Source organism: Sus scrofa, chromosome 17 (assembly GCF_000003025.6).
Source record: "Sus scrofa isolate TJ Tabasco breed Duroc chromosome 17, Sscrofa11.1, whole genome shotgun sequence".
Lineage (NCBI taxonomy): Eukaryota > Metazoa > Chordata > Mammalia > Artiodactyla > Suidae > Sus > Sus scrofa.
In genome coordinates this window covers 46,225,930-46,248,093 of record NC_010459.5, presented here as the reverse complement: position 1 = coordinate 46,248,093, position 22,164 = coordinate 46,225,930, and the positions used below count along the sequence as shown (strand labels likewise).

The 22,164-nt window shown below is 44.9% G+C and overlaps 1 protein-coding gene across 3 annotated transcripts in view; it reads right to left on the bottom strand.

Annotated features, from left to right (window-relative positions):
• The window catches only part of IFT52 (intraflagellar transport 52), a 36,741-nt gene continuing 15,974 nt past the window's right edge, over positions 1,398 to 22,164 (bottom strand). For all 3 annotated transcript variants that reach the window (XM_021078178.1, XM_013990708.2, XM_005657667.3), the window contains 7 exons: positions 20,172 to 20,258; positions 18,267 to 18,335; positions 13,957 to 14,111; positions 8,729 to 8,816; positions 7,404 to 7,512; positions 3,539 to 3,684; positions 1,398 to 1,681 (listed from right to left, as the gene is read on the bottom strand). In XM_021078178.1, the coding sequence (XP_020933837.1) occupies positions 1,634 to 1,681; positions 3,539 to 3,684; positions 7,404 to 7,512; positions 8,729 to 8,816; positions 13,957 to 14,111; positions 18,267 to 18,335; positions 20,172 to 20,258 (702 nt within the window). In that variant the 3' untranslated portion in view covers positions 1,398 to 1,633. The remainder of the gene's footprint in view (positions 1,682 to 3,538; positions 3,685 to 7,403; positions 7,513 to 8,728; positions 8,817 to 13,956; positions 14,112 to 18,266; positions 18,336 to 20,171; positions 20,259 to 22,164) is intronic.

Sequence of the window (22,164 nt, the reverse complement as noted above, 5' to 3'; positions counted from 1 at the left end):
AAATTTTTTTTTTTATTTAAAAATAAAAAAATTTTTAAGGCATAGGCAGCGCTCTAGGACCTTTTAAGGGAGAGTTTGAAAACCTCTCATGTATGGTTTTATGAATAAGAAGTAACCTAGCAAAAGCCACACAGTAGACTATGATCTATCTTAAGATACCACAAATTTTCTCTTGGAGGAGAGACCTTTTGTCACCCACACATAACATTTTATCATTGTTTTCTCCTTTTCATTTTGACACTAACATTTCTCTGATTAGAGATGTATTTGAGTTCAACAAATATACTCTCCCAAAGGGCCTTCCTTCCACAATTCCCATCTTTATTGAACCCACCAGCTAAGCTAGTCCTATTGCACCACATCCCTTATACACTGGAAGTAGTTCTGTAATTTTTGTCTTTGCTTTCTTTCTTTTTTTTTTTTCAGGGCTGCATCTGCAGCATATGGAAGTTCCCAGGCTAGGGGTCGAATCAGAACTGCAGCTACCTGCTTACTGCACAGCCACAGCATGAGGGATCCAAGCCACCTCTGACCTACACCTCAGCTCACAGCAATGCCAGATCCTTTAACACAATGATTGAGGCCAGAGATCAAACCTGCATTCTCATGGATACTAGTCAGGTTCTTAACCTGCTGAGCCCCAAGAACTTGGTTCTATAATCCTCTATCTGGCTTTCTTTCCTCAAGGCTGGTTCCCAAGGTACCAGTACACTGCTGTGCATTTCCAGATCAATGCCCCATTCAAACAGGTAGTCTCTCCCACTGTCCTTGGAACAAATGATCACATTTTGACCCTTTTTTTTTTTTTTTTTTTTTTTGTCATTTCTTGAGCTGCTCCCGCGGCATATGGAGGTTCCCAGGCTAGGGGTCGAATCAGAGCTGTAGCTGCCAGCCTATGCCAGAGCCACAGCAACGCGGGATCCGAGCCGCGTCTGTGACCTACACCACAGCTCATGGCAACACCAGATCCTTAACCCACTGAACGAGGCCAGGGATCGAACCCGCAACCTCATGGTTCCTAGTAGGATTCGTTAACCACTGCGCCACGATGGGAACTCCCCTTGCCCTTCATTATAACCTGAAATAATTTCTGAGGAATTGAGTAGTTCAGGAGCTCAGAGGCAGGGGACAAAGTATGGGTGGAGAAAACAGCCTCCAAATGATTGTGCCTGTGGGTAGCTGGGAGAAGGGGTGAGTGGCCTATGTTAGGGAGATACCTATCTACTATTTTACCTCTTTCATTAGGGACAGCGGGGCAAACAGACTAAGTTTGTTTTCTATCCTTATGAACTAGTCCAAAAGCTGTATGGTATTATCTTGAGAATTATTTATGCTTTTGGTAAAAGAGACTGAAATCTAGAACTAGAGTTAAAAGACTTCAATGAAAGACTGATGCATAAATTATAAAAATACATATTCAAACAGATTTAATTTAAAAAATAGAATGTATCTTATATAAGGATCTTGTAAGTTAGAAATGTCATCCCTCTCTGAACCCTGCAGAAGATGCACAGACCTTCCACAGCTGGCAGATGAAAGACCGTATTGACAGTTGTGCTAAGGAACTGAGGGACAGTTCAAAAAGTTTACAAAGAGAATCAGGAGGCAGAAAATGCTTCAAGAGCCTTGGTCCTCAGAAGTTGCTCTGGAATGCCGTTTCACTTGTGTCAATATCATGTTCCTGAATGAAGGAATATAAGAGAATTTTAGTATTTTAGTACAAAACCTGAAATGTGAACTCTTTGTTGCTTGGACTTTCATTAGAGATTCTGAATCATTATTTGGGACACATAGGTAATCTCTGGCTTTAAGGCTAAATCCAGTCCAAGGATCAAGTTTTCACTACCAGGACAGGGCTCTGACCACAGCCCACCACTCACTGGCCACCATGACGTGGAGAGCAGATACAGGTGAAGGTACTGAAGCAAATACCACACCAGACTTCTTACCTTGGCCTTGGGGGCCTGTACTGCCTTGCCACCAGGGTCAGGACTGTTGGGAGTTGACCTGAGTGCCATCTCACATTTCGGTGCTGAGCAAATATATCAATATCTGGCCTCAGAGTTCCCTTGCTGGCATTTATCTCAGAGCAGTGTAATTGCACACACATTCCTGTCTCCCTGACTGTATGGAGCTCACAGGCAGCAGGGACTGCGTTCATCTTGTTCCCTGCCATAGCTCAGACATGTAGCACCATGTGGTACATGTGAGGCATGCATTCTACCCAGTAGAACCACCCCCCTGCCAATAGTGGCTCAGATCCGAATTCGTCTTCCCACTTGGCATACATACATATATTAAAGAAAAATGAACTCTCTTTAATACTGTTTTATAGCCCATTACTCATCCCATTTACTGTACCATGAATGTCTTCCCAAGTCCTTAAACATTCTTAGTCTTATGGATGCACCCTAGGCATCTAACCAGTTCTCTACTGATGAAGATTTTTCTTCTATTAAAACATTGCTGCACTGATCGTCCTGACTAGTAAATCTACACACATTCAAGATTATGTTCTGAGGATTAGAATTGCTTGGTCAAGAGGGGTGTGTGTGTGTATTTTTAGGGTTTCTGAATGATACTATAAAAACATCTCCAGAAAACCAGGACCAGCCTATTCCCCCATCAGTAGTATATAAATAAATGCCCATTTACCAACTGTGGTTGGACATTTAATTTTAGAAATCTTGTCCAGGGATAGACAAGATGAAGGCCAGGTATAATTTTTTTCTATCTTTTTAGGGCCACACCCAAGGCATATGGAGGTTCCCAGGCTAGGGGTCAAATCAGAGCTGTAGCTGCCAGCCTACACCACAGCCACAGCAACACCAGATCCAAGCCACGTCTGCTTCCTACATCACAGTTCACAGCAACTCCAGATCCTTAACCCACTGAGCAAGGCCAGGGACTGGTATCTCATCCTCATGGATACCAGTCAGGTTCCTTACCACTGGGCCATGACGGGAACTCCGCCAGGCATAACTTTTAAACTCTTGGTCCTCAGTCCAGGATAAGATGATTTCTAACATAAGGTGCTGACCTCACATCCTGCTGCTCCATCCTTGGCTCAGTTCTCCAGCCACACAGGTATCACTGCTGTCCCTCAAACAAACCAGACAGAGCCCAGCCTTAGGGACTCTGCACAGGTCTTCTCTCTGCCTGGGACATTCATCCTCCAGCATCGCCATGGCCAATCCCTGCATGCCTTCAAGTCTTTGCTCCCACATCAGCTCTACCCTGACTACCATATCTAATACTGCCACTCTCCACACACTCATCCCTCGGACCCTGCTCTACTTCTTCATAGCACTTATCTCCGAGCATCCTACATGACTTACTTATATATTATGTTTATTGTTTACTACCTCCTCCAGCTAGAATATATGCTCAATAAGAGCAGGGATCATCACCTGTCTTGTTCCCTGATACTGAAATATCTGCGGAATGAGTGAACGGAATGGAACATGAGAAGTCCAGTTTACGGATGATACTACCAGTAGCAGGGCCCCCACTTCAGTGGGCCTTCTGGGCTCTGTACCTGGTTCAATTTCTTGAACTCCACCACTTGGAAGAAGATATGCTCAAGGATATGTTTGGCATCTTGTTGGTCCTTTGGTAGTTTATTAGTGACTCCAAGAATGTCACCACACTTCCTGATGTAGAATTCCAGGTCGTCTTCAGTACCTAAGCACAGTTGGGGCAGTTAGATTCACCCTTGACCCTACAAGGACTCAGTTGATACTTGGGTGTCCCTGTCAGGTTCCCACATCTCTCAAGATCACTGACCTCATCCTAAAGTAATGTGACCAAAGGACTTAAACGGGAACAAACCGGAGATCTCTGATGTGCTGCTTTTGTAAATTAGAACAAAAGTGTGACACTCGTAATTAGAATAAAGCTGGACTGGTTCTGACTTGCTCTTCCCAGATCCCACATTCCTATATTACAAAGAACAGGAGCAACTAGTAGGGCATCAAATTATCATTCTCTGAATGCCACAGGACCATTATGAGAAGGACAAGGCTATTTCGAATAGCATTTACTATAGCAATGTTATAGGAAAGGAAAGAAAGGAAAAAAATTACCCATAATCCTACCAACAACATATCTCAGTGAAATTACCCCCAGCCCTTTATCAAGGATGGACAGCCATTACTGCCCTTCTTACACTATACTGTAATTTCTGGGTGTTTTTTTTTTTTTTTCTTTTTAGGGCCATACCAGAGGCATAAGGAACTTCCTAGGCTAGGGGTCAAATCGGAGCGACAGCTGCTGGCCTACACCACAGCCACAGCAACAGGGAATCCAAGCCATGTCTGTGACCTACACTGCAGCTCACAGCAACACTGGATCCCCGATCCACTGACAGGCCAGGGATTGAACCCGCATCCTCAAGGAGACTAGTCAGATTAGTTTCTAGTGCACCACAACGGGAACCCCCACTATACGTTATTTCTTTTTTCCCCCTGATTTGCATTTTTTTTTTTTAATTTTAAGTGAGAATTACAACTTTAAAAAAAATACTGGAGTTCCCGTCGTGGCACAGTGGTTAACGAATCCGACTAGGAACCATGAGGTTGCGGGTTTGGTCCCTGCCCTTGCTCAATGGGTTGATGATCCAGCGTTGCTGTGAGCTGTGGTGTAGGTCGCAGACATGGCTTGGATCCCATGTTGCTGTGGCTCTAGCGTAGGCTGGGGGCTACAGCTCCGATTCGACCCCTAGCCTGGGAACCTCCATATGCTGCGGGAGCAGCCCAAGAAATAGCAAAAAGACAAAAAAAAAAAAAAAATGTTGTATTTATTTATTTATTTTTGCTTTTTAGGGCCACACCTGCAGCATATGAAGGTTCCCAGGCAAGGGGTCTAATCGGAGCTACAGCTGCCTGCCTGCACCACAGCCACAGAGATGCCAGACCTGAGCCACGTCTGCAACCTACACCACTGCTTACAGCAACACCAGATTCTTAACCCACTGAACGAGGCCAGGGATCGAACCCACAACCTAATGGTTCCTAGTTGGATTCGTTTATGCTGAGCCACGACGGGAACTCCTGATTTGCACTTTTATTTTCATTTATTTATTTATTTATTTTATAGGCAAGAAGTAGATTTATTAAGATAGGACACTCATGAGAGATGTAAGCTGACAGGCTAGGAGGCTCTGCCCCCAGGATCAGGTGGGTACAGTTTTATCATCAGGGGGAGTTAGGGTCAGAAAAGCCTGATTTGCATTTTTAAAGTTATGATAGAAATGATCTCTCAGCTCTATTCCCACCAATATTACCTAGGGTAATTACTGCCATGTATACCTGTGCACTTATACATATGTGTACAAAATGGACTCAAACTATAGTAGTTCTGGGAGTTTCCGTCATGGCTCAGTGGTTAACGAATCTGACTAGCATCTATGAGGACGCAGGTTTGATCTCTTGCCTTGCTCAGTGGGTTAAGGATCTGGCATTGCTGTGATTTGTGGTGCAGGTCACAGATGAGGCTTGGATCCTGTGTTGCGGTGGCTGTGGTGTAGACCTGCAGCTGTAGCTCCAATTCAACCCCTAGCCTGGGAACCTCCATATGCCGTGGGTGTGGCTCTAAAGAGAAAAAAAAAAAAAAAAACCAAAACTATAATAGTTCTGTAATTTGCCTTCATCATTTAATGATGTAACACGGACATTCCATGTCAAAACTTTGGTCCATATCTTTCTTTTAAGAGACGTATATTCCAATTTTTTTCTTTTTACTTTTTAGGGCTGCTCCTGTGACATATGGAAGTTCTCTGACTAGGAGTCAAATGGGAGCTGCAGCTGCCACCTACACAACAGCCACAGCAACACAGGATCCGAACCACATCTGTGACCTATGCTGTAGGTTGGAGCCACACTGGACCCTTAACCCCCTGAGCAAGGCCAGCGATTGAACCTGCATCCTACGGATAGTATATGTTCTTAACCTGCTGAGCCACAACAGAAACTCCTGTTTCATTTTTTTTTTTTTTTTTCCTTTTTAGGGCCACACCTGTAGCATATGGAAGTTCCCAGGCTAGGGATTGAATCGGAGCTACAGCTGCTGGCCTACACCACAGCCACAGCAACACAGGATCTGAGCTGTATCTGCAACCTACACAGCTCACAGCAACACCAGATCCTTAACCCACTGAGCAAGGCCAGGGATCGAACCCGCATCCTCATCAATACTAGTCGAGTGTGTTACCGCTGAGCCATGACGGGAACTCCATCATGTTTCATTTTTTTTTTTAACTAACCCTCCTACTGATGGACCATTAGATGGCTGTCAATTTTTTGAACACTACAATTAATATCTCTATAGCTATATCTTTTTTGTTTTGCATTTCTACAAGGATTTCTGTAGGATATATTACTAGAAACAGAAATGCTGGATCAAAGCAACCGATCCATCACAGGTCTAATATCCCTATTGGACTACTTACTGAGTCTTACAAATTTCTGACTGCCCAGCACCTACCACAATGCCTGGCACAGAACAGAGATGCAGTGAAGGTGTCCAACACTGAACTATTTTCATTTTTGCATACTCCTTTCTGGTCTCTGAGCACATACAGATGTTCACATAGTTGGGATCCTACTATAAGTACAGTTTTATATTCTGCTTTCTCCACTGAGGAATCTCACTGACATTCTCTTAGTGTCACCCCCTCCCTAGCCTCTGTAAACCTCTCTTATAATGACTACGTATCGTCCCGTTGATTGAATGTGGCACAACTTACCCTTGTTGCCCCAAAAGGGAACACTAAGGCTATTACAAATTCAAGTTTTTAAAAATTTTTACTTAAAAAAAAAGATTTTTTGGTCTTTTTAGGGCCGCACTTGAGGCATATAGAAGTTCCCAGTCTAGGGGTTGAATCAGAGCTGCAGCCACAGCCAAAGTAATGCTAGATCTGAGCCACATCTGCGACCTACGACGCAGCTTGCAGCAACACTGGATCCTTAACTCACTTATTGAGGCCAGGAATCAAACCCGTGTCCTCATGGATATGAGTCAGGTTTGTTATTGCTGAGCCAGAACGGGAACGCCTGAATTTTCTCATTCAACTGCTCCCACAACCAATGGCCTAGATTTGCTGAGTGGTGGCCAGGGTCAGATTTCATCCTGGCGTCACTCAGGACAGAACTAAAGACCCACAGGAATCAAAGCTGAGTCTGTGGCTTGCTTGGTACCATGTGCTAACTCACTGAGCTAACTGGCCTCTAGAGAAACAATCTACATCATTTACATGAAATAAACAAAAATTGTAATTTTATATTCCCATCCATATTGCATTCTCCCTAAACAAACTCTAAGCTTTCTCCCATGGTAAAATCTCAGAAATTCACAATGTAATAAAACTCACAAAGGAAAACAAACAAAAATTTGACCCAACTCACACTTATTGGTAATCTGAGCAAGCCGGGCCTTCTCGGAGGAGAACGTCTCGTCTAAGTCAAACAGCTCCAGTGGAGGAGGTGGTAGTTCCCTGAAACTTGGCGGGAAAACCTAAGAGGCAGTAAGGTCTTTCATGAAAGAGCACAACCAAAGCCATAACTGACAGTGATGCGACGCAGGGAAAAGGAGGAGAGGCCAACTCAGCCCTTCCTGGGAGACCCACCCAGCGCCCCGCACCTCCTTCTGCCCTGACCCATGAGAACACAGCAAGCAAGACGACAGCCCACTATAAGCAACTCAGCAGAACCAGCCCCACCACCCCGAACTGGCCACACTGTGCCAGGGCCCATTAACTCGTGCAAGGACACAAGGCTTGGGGCTTATAGGGTTTATTTGTGTTGAATATTTGATTGTACGAGTTGTTTCTCATCTAATCCCGAGTTCTCTAGGGACAGAAACTGGGGAAACAAATGTAGATTAATGTACCACGTGCTGAACTTGGAGCCAGAATTTGCAGGTATGAACCAGTGGCATTCTCATAAATGTTGAACTATCATTCACAACAAAAGGCCTGAGGAGTTCCACTGTGACTCAGCAGTAATGGACCCAACTAGTAACTGTGAGGATATGGGTTCGATCCCAGATTCCACTCATTGGGTTAAGGATCCAGCGTTGCTGCCAGCTGTGGTGTGGGTTGCAGATGCTGCTTGGATGCTGTGTTGCTGTGGATGACATAGGCCAGTGGCTGCAGCTCCAATTTTACAACTAGCCTGGGAACTTCCATATGCCACACATGTGGCCCTAAAAAGCAAAAAACAAAGAGAAACAAAAGAAAACAAAAGGCCTGATCTGTAGCATTTGTCATTTCCTGTTTTGTAAATACTTTCGGCATAGCCAATTTTCAAGCTACCAAGATGAAGCCAACTGGCTCATGACATTCCAGAATGAGGTGGGATATGACAATTTTGAAGGCAAGTGGAATCCATGCGGAACTAGAATGTTGAAAAATAACCTATAGACTGCCCTTGGGCTGTTAGAATTGCGCTGTGAATCTCGATGCCCCTGCCTGGAAAGCTCAAAGCTCTTCCTCCTTTTTTACCCAGTTCTCACAGATACCCTCCAAGCCCACGAGATGGGAAATGCTGAAGGGCCAGAAAGGTTTATGCCCTTGACTTCTCACCTGGGAACTAGAGCAATCGGGAGGCCCTATAGAATGCTAATGGTCTCTGTGCACGTTCAGAGCCAGAGAAACCAAGCAAGGTCAGCTGGCAGGGGAAGGGCAAACAGCCCGGCCCTGCGGTGGGATGCCCCACATACAGCTACTCACTGCGGGCTGAAGGGTGGGCAGCGGCGTCTCAAACTGAGGTTGGATGAGCTGGAGAGGTTCATGCTTCACGTTGAGCTGTTCGTGAGCCCTGTGTTAGTAAGAAGATTAAAAAAACAGGAATCAAGATGAGACCCTGTGGCAAAGCACGTTTAATTGACCACATCGTGCTCTTCACCAAATCAGGAGGTTCAGCATAAACGCACACACGATGTGTTGTTAGACACAATGCAACGATCCTCTGGGGACTCTTCTCTCCAGTAGCAGACATCGTGACTTTATTGACAACTGAAAGGGAAAGTTCTTGCTTTCAAGTTTCATATTAAGGTTCTCCTAAATAGGCTTTTTTTTTCTTTAGGCCCACACCCAGGAAATTCCCAGACTAGGGGTCAAATCGGTGCTGCAGCTGCCGGCCTACACCACAGCCACAGCAACTCAGGATCTGAGCTGCATCTGTGGCCTACACCACTGCTCACAGCAAAGCTGGATCCTTGACCCACTGAGCGAGGCCAGGGATTGAACCCTCATCCTCATGGTTACTAGTCCGGTTCACTACCACTGAGCCACAGTGGGAACTCCTAAACAGGCTTTTAATTTTGACCTAGTAGACGCTGTGAATCTGGCAACTCACTGTGCCTCCTTATTTGTTTCACCATCAACAGACAGGAGTCAAACCTGAAGTCTGCTGCTGGCAACTGAACAGATCTGTAAGATATACATTTCTGTGTGCTCGTTCACTCCACAAAGATTTACTGCAGCTACTAAGTACCAGGCAGTTTTAGGCACCAGGAGTAGAGCAGCAGGGGAAAAGAGAGACAAGGCAGGCCCTCATAGAAGTGACATTCCAGGAGAAGAGAGACACCCATAAACAAAAGCCAAGATGCCAGGTATTAATAAGCATTACAAGAAGCAGATCAGGAGAGAGGGACAGAGACGGGGGAGGGGCAGAGAGTGTGGCCTGTCAGAGCAGCCCTGAGCAAAGGGAGGAACAGATCATATGGTCATCCTCGGAGGTGTCCCAGACAGAGGCAAGAGCAAGGAGAACAAGGAAAAGGGTGCCAGGCACTTGTGCCAGAATAGCAGGACAGCCAGAGGAGAGCACCATGGGAATGAGTTTACAGAGTCAAGTTCTGACCTTCCCCTTCGGTATCCTTTTTTTTTTTTTTTTTGTCTGTGTCTTCAGCATGTAAAGTTCCGGGTCAGGGAGCAAATCTGTGCCACACAGCAGCAACTCAAGCTGTTGCAGTGACAAGACTGGATCCTTAACCTTCTGAGCCACCAGGGAACTCACCTGTGGTAGTTTTTTTACTACAGCTTCCCCTTTGCCTCTATTCTCCCAAACATTCATTTGACCTTTTGCACTATGGTGCAAATTGTCTTTTTTTTTTTTAACTTCATGAATTTTATTACATTTATAGTTGTACAACGATCATCACAACCCAATTTTATAGCATTTCCATCCCAAAGCCCCAGCCCTTACCTCCACCTCCCAACCTGTCTCCTTTGGAAACCATAAAGTTTTCAAAATCTGTGAGTCAGTATCTGTTCTGCAAAGAAGTTCATTGTAGAGTTCCTTTCATGGCTCAGCACTTAATGAACCCGACTAAGATCCATGAGGTAGCAGGTTCAATTCCTGGCCTTGCTCAGTGGGTTAAGGATCTGGCATTGCTGTGGTCTGTGGTATAGGGTGCAAACAAGGCTCAGATCCCTGTGCTGTGGTGTAGGCCAGCAGCTGCAGCTCCAATTTGACCCCTAGCCTGGGAACTTCCATATGCTGTGGGTACGTCCCTAAAAAAGCCAAAAAAAAAAAAAAAAAAAAAAAGCGGCAGCTTATTGTGTCCTTTATTTTAGATTCACATGTATGTGATGGCAATGATGGTGTCTCACTTCAACTTCACGTAGCATGAGAATTTCTAGGTCCAACCATGTGGCTGCAAATGCCATTATTTCCTTCCTTTTAATGGCTGAGTAACATTCCATGTGTATATGTACCATACCTTCTTGATCCACTCCTCTGTCGATGGACATTTAGGTTGTTTGCATGTCTTGGATATTACAGAGTGCTGCAATGAACACTGGAGTACATGTGTCTCTTCAATTCATGGTTTTCTCTGGACAGATGCCCAGGAGAGGGATTCCTGGATCAAATGGCAATTCTACTTTCGGTTTTCTGAGGAATCTCCACACTGTTTTCCACAGTGGTTGCACCAATTTGCATTCCCACCAATAATGTAACAGGGTTCCCTTTTCTCCACACCCTCTCCACATGTATTGTGTGGTGCAAATCGTGCAAGCTGGCTGACCTTCTCTGGGATTGAGGAAAATTACCTTTTTTTTTCCTTCAGGGCCACAGGTAGGTGTGCCATATGCAAGTTCCCAGGCTAGGGGCCAAATTGGAGCTGCAGTTGCCAGCCTACACCACAGCCACAGCAATGCCAGATCTGAGCTGCATCTGCAATCTACACCACAGCTCATGGCAACACCGGATCCTTGACCCACTGAGCAAGGCCAGGGATCAAACCCTCATGGATACTAGTCGGATTCGTTTCCGCTGAGCCACAACAGGAACTCTGAATTAGGAAAATTAAAATACACTCAACCAATTTAAACTGAATGCTCATTTGTGGCCTTTCAAAACTCATCTAAACAAGCAAATGCCAAGGGGTATAGACAGAGTTCACCCCTGGCCTTTGCACGGGTGCTTTCAAATAGGAGAGAGGTCTTGGACTGCGGGAGGGCAGTTAGCTGAGCTCATTGCTGGTCACCTCCTCCACTCTTCCCAGGTGCATGGGGAGCAGAGCACCCTTCCTAGCAATGAGCAGAAGATCTCCATGAAGAGAAGAGAAAGGACTTTTCTGGAGCATCTGCTACATGCCATGCACAGCGCCTAACCCAGTGCTAGGCACCCATTTCCTTAACTCCTCAAAACAATCCTGGACAGTGGGTGTAAACTCTTAAGGAAAAGGAAACAGTGGGTGTAACACTGGGTGTAAACTCTTAAGGAAAACGTATAGAGATGATGTAGCTTCCCAAGGTCATGTGATTAGGAAGTGACAAAGGCAAAATCAGAACTCAGACCTGGCCAATCCCTGCCAGCCAGAAGCACCGCAACTCAGTCCACCCAGAAGGCAGAGCGATGTCAGAGGTAGTTCTAAGCGCAAGGCCCTCCTGCAAAGAACCCTGCTGCCAAGTCCTAGCCTTGGTCATCTAGCCATAATGTTCTGCTTTCTGTCCCTCGATAGAACTGTGTATTTATTTATTTATTTTTTGCTTTTTAAGGCCGCACCCGCAGCATATGGAGGTTCCCAGGCTAGGAGTCCAATCGGAGCTGCAGCTGCTGGACAAATGCCACAGCCATAGCAATGCCAGATCCCAGCCACATCTGCGACCTACACCACAGCTCATGGCCACACCAGATCCTCAACCCACCAAGCTGCATCCTCATGGATTGTAGTTGGGTTTGTTAACCACTAAGCCACGTCGGGAACTCCCTGACTGTATATTTAACAATAAAACAAACGCCATAAGTCTTCTCTTTCTCCCCTCAGCTCACCACCTCCCTCCTACTAGTAACCAACATGTACCAGATTCAGGGTTAAGGTTGGCCGGATTCAAATTTAGACCCCACCAAAAGCTAGCTGTGTGTGCTTCAGTGTTCTGATATGATTATTACATGATAAAGCAATGTACATAAAAAACTTACATGACACTTGTTAGAAGTCAGGGCTAAATGCAGTTCAAATGGCAATTAGGAATAAACTTCTGGAGTTCCCGTGGTGGCCAGCGGAAACAAATCTTGACTAGTAACCATAAGGTTGAGGGTTCAATCCCTGGCCTCACTCAATGGGTTAAGGATCTGGTGCTGCTGTGAGCTGTGGTATAGGTCACAGACCTGGCTTGGATCCTGTGTTGCTATGGCTGTGGCGCAGGCTGGCAGCTGCAGTTCCAATTCAATCCCTAGCCTGGGAACTTCCATATGCCATGGGTGTGGCCCTAAAAAGCCAAAAAAAAAAAAAAAAAAAGGCATAAACTTCCTTATCTAGACACACCCTATCTTTGCTCATAAAGCCACCTCCCTGCAGAAAGCTCTCTCCCAATACACCCACCTCCTGGGATTTTCCTCACCTTTTAAACTGCAGGACCCAGCAGAGCGCCAAGCAGACACAGGCCACCAAGAAATGTTTGAGAAATAACTGATGCCTGGTTGGAGCCCCTCTTTCAGAAAGCCTTCCCTGCTCACCCCAGTCAAAATTGAATCCTCTTTCCTCATTATGCCCATGGCCTCCATTGTTTTTTGTTTATTTGTTCTATGGCCACACCCACAGCATATGGAAGTTCCGGGCCTGAATCCAAGCCACAGCTGTGAGCAAAGCCGTTGCAGCTGGATTCTTAACCCACTGTGCCACAGCGGGAACTCCCTATGGCCTCCAGTCTTATTTCACATTTAGCATTAGTACAATAACCCTGCATCACAGCTTTTCTCTGTCTCCTCCATAAGACCATGAACTTTGGGTGTGGTGCTCAGCACAGAGCTCTCTAAGTCCCTGTTGACCCTGAACGTAAATACAGGGGCAGGACGTGAGAGCATCATCTGTAGCCATGCCCTGAGCTTTTGGTTTATCCAGATGCAGATGCTGGCCAGGCTAAAGATGCTCAAAAATGTCAGTCCCTGCCCCTGTCATTAGGGATGGAAACCAACAACAACAAAGCAGGCAATGAAACGGGGTCAAGCACTGGCCTGAAAGTCACTCAGGCCTGGCCTAAAATCCCTGCCTCCACCTTGGGAGAGTCCAACCCTCTCTACACTCAGCTGGAAATGAGGCAGGTAACTCAGAGGACTACTGAAAGCATTAAATGACAGAACAACATGGAGTGCTCAGAGGGCGACTAGCCTTCTTGATTTCCTGAGGGGGTTCCTGGGACATGGGACTCTCTGTGCTAAGACCAGGAAAGTCCTGGGCAAACCCGAACAAGCTGGTTTCTCTAAATGCCCAAGAGGGAGCCTGGAACACAGCAGGGGCTGGTAACTGCTGGCAGTTGCCTTGGCATCAAGCCCCCTCCCAATCTCCCAACTATTTCAACCGACCTCATCAGGCCGACCTCATCCAGATCCCAGGACACAGTTTGCACATCATGCTCGCCATGACCTTCACTCCCATCCCCGGGCTCGTGTCTTCAAACCAATCACTCGGAATGGAGCGTGGAGCAGCAGAGAGAGCCGCGGTACTGACTTGATGACCTTGGGGAGGGAAGTGGTATCCAGCTGGTAAATGGACAGGTCGAAGAGGGTGGTGAAGTCCCTCGGGTTCTCATCACCCTCCTGGAGACACACTCGCAGCCGCTCGGACAGGGTGGCCGTGTCAGGCACCATCATGTAGTCGGAAATCTGAAAGCCACAAGAGGACTCCCTTCAGCAGAGCAGGGGCAAGAATTTACTCAGTCTGGTCTCCAGCGTCTCAGGTCTAAATCTTGCTAAGAGACCTTACTGTTCATGATCATTGACAACTAAACCATCAACAAGCCACTTTTGGTGGAAAGAAGGGCAAAGGTCACCTGGGAAAACCCCAACGCTGGCAAAACCCAGCTCTGCAATGATTCGTGCCACACAACCCTGCGGACTGGTCTCCTTTTCATTTCATGATCAACGATCTTGGAGCTCGGCCATCAGCTAGAGTCCCAAGTTCATTCCTGTCTCCCCTTCTTTTAGGCAATACCTTCCTCTGTCACTTCGAACATGTAAATGACTTTCCCTTTCTTAATCTGAGCTGATGACCTTATTTTTCTAGCTCAGTGAGAAAACGGAAGCAATCGTAAAAGAAAGTCCACAAGCTCCCATTTTAACGTCTGACCTCTGTCCAGCTACCAGCATCTGGGCCGCACACTCTGCTTTCTCTCTTGTCCTATGCATGAAGTGCCTGTGACCCAGCAATGACGACCCTCTGTGGACACTACACCCCAGCCCTTCTCACCTAGTTGAGGACATGCTTGCAACACTGCTGAGAAGCCTTAATGATGACTTGTGTTGTGTTGTTGGTAACAGTAAAAGATCAGGAAAACCCTAAATGTCTGTCAATAAGAGACTGGTTAAATATATCACAGTACAAATGATGGTTAATTCAGTTTTCAAAAAACAAAACAAAAAACAATCAGGAGTTCTCTTACGGCCTAGCAGGGTAAGGATCCAGCATTGTCACTGCAGCAGTTTGGGTTGGGTTCCTTCCCTGGCCCCATGAATTCCACATACCACAGGCATGCCCCCGCCAAAAAAAAAAAAAAAAAAAAAAATCAAAAGAAAGCTCTTCATGAATAAATATGGAAAAACCTCCAAGACATACTGGTAATTTTTTTTTTTTTTTAATTTTTAGGCTGCACCTGTGGCATATAGAAGTTCCCAGGCAAGCGGTCAAATCAGAGCTGCAGCTGCTGGTCTACACCACAGCCACAGCAACACCAGATCCAAGCCACATCTGTGACCTACACCACAGCTCACAGCAACGCCAGACCCTTAATGCACCGAGCAAGGCCAGAGATCAAACCAGCATCCTCACGGATACTAACTGGATTTGTTCCCGCTGTGCCACAACGGGGACTCACATACTGGTAATTTTAAAAAGGAAGGTACTAGACAGGGTACATAACACCATTTGGGTAAAACAAGGAGGAAGGGAAGTACACACACTCATGCACATTTGCACATTTGCACATTTGCTTATCTCTGTATAAAATATCTCTGGAAGAACATACAAGAAACTGCTCACATGGCTGTCACTGGGGAAGGGAACCAAGTGGCTGGACAGAGACAGGAGGAAGACTGTTCACTGTGAGGGCTTTTGAATTCCAAACTACGTGAATGCATTACCTAGGCAAGCAAGAAATTTACATTTAAATAAATGTATGCTGGCAACAAGAAGTTTGTTTATCTCCTTTTAAAAATTTTTTTATTATATTGGAGTTCCCGTCACGGCGGGACAAGAAACAAAGTCAAAGCATCAACAAATAAATGCCCTTCCTAGCAACATCTGGCTGCTGTAGAGGCCTCAAGCCTCTAACAGGAAGGCATGAGGTGAGCGCAGTAACAAGGGCACTGGCTGTGGCAAGACACACACCCGGGACATGGCACAGACATCAGTAATGGGCCCAGCAATCCCGAAGGTCCTGTGGCTGCTTCTCAGCTCTGTCAGAAGCAGGCTACAAAAATCCCGGTTCAGACAACTCTCAGGGCCTTAGATGTCCAGACAGAAACATTAAAGAACACTCCCAGGACCGCTGGTTCTCATGACTTCCTGGTAGATTGTGAGGTAAAAACGCGTTATATCAGTTCCTCCAGCCCTTTATCGAGCTATCATTTTATCAACCACCATGTGAAACTGAGCTGTTGTCTGGATTCGAATCCCATTCCAACATAACAAGATTTAATCCAAGGCCTTACAATACAAAGGACATTTCTCACCAGGTCTCACATCTGGAAGGTGTATGAAACCGTCCGGTTTTGGAGAAAGGCCTTAACAACACTCCCTCCTCTGGCTTTCTACTAAACCAGGCTGGCGTCACTTGTGGTGGAGAGTGACCAACAGAGCAACAGAGAAGGCACAGGCTCCAGAATCCGCCTGAAGTCGGCGCTAACAGCTTGGCTGCTGTTAATCTAAGTGGGAACCTTGAAGAATGTACTTCAGTCTCCTCAGCTAGAGGACAGGGATTACAGAGACTTAGCAGGGGCAAGGCGGCCACACAGAACAGGAGCAGACGCAGCCCCTCTTAGTGCTGCTTGCCTTGACCCTCGACACTAACTAGGACTGGCCTCTGCCAGAGACGCCGCCCACTCAGAGCTGGGTCCTCTGAGATCTACAAAGCGAATTCCTGGCTGCGCCCCAGCTCTTCTGTTTTGGGGTCTTACGTCACTTCTCAGGAGGAATTTATGCAAAAGAGCCACACACTTCATGTTTCCATGTAGGAAATATTTTATTTATTTTTGCTTTCTAGGCAGTACTCACAGCATATGAAAGTTCCTAGGCTAGGGGTCTAATCGGAGCTGCAGCTGCCAGCAGCCACAGCAACACCAGATCTAAGCCTCATCTGCAACCTATACCACGCAGGATCCCTTTTCTTTTTTTTTTTTTTTGTCTTTTTAGGGCCACTCCCGTGGCATATGGAGGTTCCCAGGCTTGGGGTCTAATTGGAGTTGCTGCTGCTGGCCTACGCCACAGCAAGGCCAGATCCAAGCCGTGCCTGCGACCTACACCACAGCTCACGGCAACGCCAGATCCTTAACCCACTGATCCTAAACCACCAGGGATCCAACCAGAAACCCCATGGTTCCTAGTCGGATTCGTTTCTGCTGCACCACGACAGGAATTCTGCAACGCAGGATCCTTAACCCACTGAGCAAGGCCAGGGATCGAACCCGCATCCTCATGGATACTAGTCAGATGCGTTTCCACTGCGCCACAACAGGAACTCCAGGAGAATATTTTAGACAAAGGGATCTCCTGTTTCCTAACCCAAGTCAATCTCTGGGTTTCCCAGCCAAGCCTGTCCTCAGCGAGAGTGAAGGTAGTCAGTGGACAATCACTTCTGATTGCTTCTTGCCCATCGCCTGCTACCCAGAGCCAAGAAACCATCTTCCTGACATTTCAGAGTTTGAGAAAAGTAATTGATGAATGAATAGACTGAATCAGGAGACCTGGGTTTGGGTTTCAGCTCTGCAGCTACTTGCTCTTTGAGCATAGTGCAATCTTGCAGAATTTCAGTTTCCTCATTTATAAAATGAAAATAAGACCATCTACCTCCCAGGGCTGTGGTGAGGTTCAAACAAGACAATCAATGAGGAGGTATGTGATATACAGTACCTGGTATATAATAACTACAAGAGTTAAAAAAAAAAAAAAAGTCTTGATAGATACAACAGATACATAGCACTTTTTACACCCTATAGTTTAATGAGTAAATTTACACCTATTAATTTAGGCCTCACAATTACCCTGTGAAACAGAGGACACAGGTATTAGAGAACTAAGGTGAAGAAAAAAAGGTCAAAAACAATCTGCTCAAGGTCCCAGGGCTCATGCTGGAACAGGACCTAAAATGCGGTGATTGGCTCCTATCTCAGCACTGGTCTCACCACTCTCCCGTCTGGTAAGTATTATCATAAAGGCAACAAAATTAGAGCTTAAAATTTAAATTCTGATGATCTTTGTTTATGAAAAAATTCTTTTCATATCGTTCATATTTTTGAAAGAAGTATTTCTCTATAGACACGTACTCTGAAAGTTTGTGCCAGAGAACATATATTAAATTCCAATTATTTTATATACATAGAGAGAGGTGCCCACCCTACTGAATTCTACAACTAATTATATAACTTACTGATTTATTATTTTTTACAACATGGCCTCCATCTTGCCAAAAAGCATCACTTCCTTCCATCTGCCTTCCAGGGAGATAAAGTAAGACAGAGATATTCCTTTGGAACTGTTAGAAGGGGTGCTGAGAAGCTGGACCCATTTTTCATTTCAAAGTTTTTTAATGATTCACAACTTCCTACCTCTGGGTCCTCAGCATCAATCTGGTTTAGTTGGATGTCTCCTGCCGTGAGCCACTGGAAAACAACATCCTGGATTTAAAACAACAACAACAACATAGAATTAGACATGGGTTATTTGAGAAAGCTAAGGGCAGGACTAGAGAATTAAATCAACGAAGAAAATATGATAAAGGGAAAGAGACTACACCAGTGATTTGAAAAAGGGGAGCCATTCTTCTCTCTTGGTAAAATTACATGAAAAATAAAAGTTGTCATCACCCTAACGCCACTTTTATCACTGGAAATTTATCATTTATCCTAGGGCCCTCTAACCTCTAACCACAGCCAAAATTTATAAAAATCTGTTCATAGTCCCAGAACAATCCTCTTTATTGTGCTGATGACAGTCTGCACTTAAAGAGTAGAATATATCCAGATTCCCCCAGAATATGTCTACAGACAGTAGAACTTCATACAGACTCCAGAAACAAGATCTATTTTTTTTTCCCCTTTTCATTTTTTTTTTTTTTTTTTTTTTTTTAGCCAAACCCATAGCATGCGAAAGTTCCTGGGCCAGGGATTGAACCTGCGCCACAGCAGGAACCTGAGCTGCCACAGCGACTACACCAGCTCCTTAGTCACTGAGCTACCAGGGAATTCCCAGAAAACAAGACATTAAATTAATCTCTCAATATAACAATAGTCCTTAAAGCTGAAGGAACTTATCTCGTTAATGAAAAAGCCCAGTGGGCCCTTCTCCCTGGGGTGAGTGAGTCACAGACATGAGGCCAATGTCCAGCTCTGGCCCGCACTTTCATCCTTCACAGGACATGCTTCCCTCACACTAGTCCAACAAGCAACTGCACTGCCTTTCTCTCATTGCCCAGCTCAGTCGGTGACCAGTCTTGTCAGGACCCCACCTAAATCCCACTAGTGCTGTCCAGCTCCCCCGCCCCCCACTCACACATTCACTGCCTTCAGTCAGGTCATTGTCCCTTCTTGCCCGGCCGACTCTGCCAGCCTCCTAAATGGCTCCAGAGTGCCCTCTCCCTTCCATCTTCCACACGACTAAAAGAGAGGTCTTTCTAAAACACAGATCTGACATGAAATAGTGCCATTTGCAGCCATTTGGATGGACCTAGAGATTATCAAACTAAGTGAAGTGGTCAGAGAAAGACAAATATCATTTACTATCACTTACACTTAAATCTAAAAATGCAAAACAAATGAACTTACAAAGCAAGCAGACTCACAGATAAAGAAAACGAACCCATGGTCACCAAAGGGGAAAGCTGGGGAGGGATGAATTAGAAGTTTGGGATTTGCATATACACATTATTATATAGAAAACAGATAAACAACAAGTCCTACCGTACAGCACAGAGAACTATCCCAACAATATATAATGGAAAAGAATCTGAAAAAGACTATGTGTGTGCGTGTATAAACACATGCACATCTGCATCACTGCTGTACACCTGAAACTAACACAACATTGTAAGTTAACTATACTTCAATTAAAAAAAAAACCCCAAAACAGAGATCTGACTATGCCCAAGGCTGCTGGACACTCTACCAGGGCTTTCTGGAGAAGGTTCAAGTTCCTAGGGTTTATATGTGAGGCCCTGGTTGGGCTTACTCCTCCCCACTTCCCCAGGGTGGCTCCCACCACAAGGTGGCATGCTTAGATATGCCCACCACATCCTTCTGAATTTAATTCTCTGTCTCCCACGCACTCTCTTGATGTCCTAAAAACTTTTTCAGAGCAGAGACTATGGCTGACTCAACTTTGTAACCTTAGTGTCTGGCATATGATGGGCTCTGAATAGCTGGTTTTAAATTAATAGATGAGCTCAGCAGAATTTTTTTAAAATAACATGAAAATCACACACATCATTCATAGTGTGATAAAAGAGAAGAGCTTACCATGATTTTGCTGTTTTCTTCTTTATCCAAATATTGGTCACTGAACATGTGACATGAGCCAAGCACAGCTAGTTTCCCACCTTGGTCCTGTCGATGACAAAGCAGTGTCAGATGTTCAGATCCCAAAATGTACCAAGCGCATCCTAGTTCCCATACATTTATCATCAGAATCACGTGGACATAGTCTTATATACTAAGAAAGCCCAATTCACATGAGTTTTTTTTTTTTTTTTTGACAGCACTGGCAGCACATGGAAGTTCCCAGGCCAGGGACTGAATCTGAGTCACAGCTTCAACCTACACCAGAGCTGCAGCAATGCAGGATCCTTAACCTACTGGGCTGGGCTGGGCATCGAACCCTCGCTGCCACAGACAATGCCAGATCCTTAACCCACTGTACCATAGCAGGAACTCCACACATGAGTATTTTAATGGTCTAGAAATGTCAATTATGATATCAACTACCATAGTTTAGATACTTCCATACCCCTCCATTTGACTTCAACAAAAAGCAGTGTGAAGTGGTTCAACAGCATGTTCCCATTGTTAGTCAAATTATAAATGAAAATCATCATCTTAAAGGAAAAAAAAAAGAAAAATCCAAAGACAATCTATAAAGCTTCAGACATTTTATGAGTACTAACAAAGGAATGTTAACTAAGATTCAAACAGAAAACTAAGCCACGAGCATGAAAAATTCACAAAAGTAATGACTGGTTAATGACAAAAAAATTCTATTATTAGTAATTTTAAAAAATCAAAACAAAGTATTTTTTCCTATCAGTGTAATAAAGCAAGAAAAAATAACTACAAACAGTGTTGGTCAAGTTTTAATGAAGTAAGTTCTTTTATACATTGTTGCTGAAACCGTCAACATATGCAACAAAGCAATCTGAAATATACCAAAAACTCTGTACAATTTTATAGTCATAATCACAAAAGATTAGAAATAAATCCAGGAGTTCCCGTCGTGGCGCAGTGGTTAACGAATCCGACTAGGAACCATGAGGTTGCGGGTTTGATTCCTGCCCTTGCTCAGTGGGTTAACGATCCGGCGTTGCCCTGAGCTGTGGTGTAGGTTGCAGACGTGGCTTGGATCCCGCGTTGCTGTGGCTCTGGCGTAGGCCGGTGGCTACAGCTCCGATCCGACCCCTAGCCTGGGAACCTCCATATGCCGTGGGAGCGGCCCAAGAAATAGCAACAACAACAACAAAAAAGACAAAAAGACAAAAAAAAAAAAAAAAAAAAAAAAGAAATAAATCCAGGAGTTCCCATCGTGGCGCAGTGGTTAACGAATCCAACTAGGAACCATGAGGTTGCGGGTTCGGTCCCTGCCCTTGCTCAGTGGGTTAACGATCCAGCGTTGCCGTGAGCTGTGGTGTAGGTTGCAGACGCGGCTCGGATCCCGTGTTGCTGTGGCTCTGGCGTAGGCCGGTGGCTACAGCTCCAATTCGACCCCTAGCCTGGGAACCTCCATATGCCGTGGGAGCGGCCCAAGAAATAGCAAAAAGACAAAAATAAATAAATAAATAAATCCAAATGTTCAACCACAGAAAATAGCTAAGAATAATGTGGCACAACATTGTAAATCAACTATAATTATTAAAAAAATGAAAAAAAAAAAAAGAATAGTGGAACTCACTCTAGTTGTTAAAGATTAGAAAGGGTATTCCATAACATGGGAAAGTGCTTCTGTCATAATATTAGGTCAAAAAAAAGTGTGCTATCAATTGTGCAACTACTGGAGTTTAAAGCCTGTGAGGCAAATAAACAAAGATGAGGCACAAGCAAACGTGGGAGAAAATGATCAAAATGTCAGCCAGGGCTTCCTCGCAGTGGTACAATGGGTGGCGTTCTTTTTTCCCTCCATCTCTGTATTTTAAAAATTTTCTACCATGAGCATATATTATTTTGTAATGAGAAAAAAAACAGTGCAATATTAAAAATACAAAATGAAATCAAATTTTCTAGCATCATCGCATATAGGGAACAG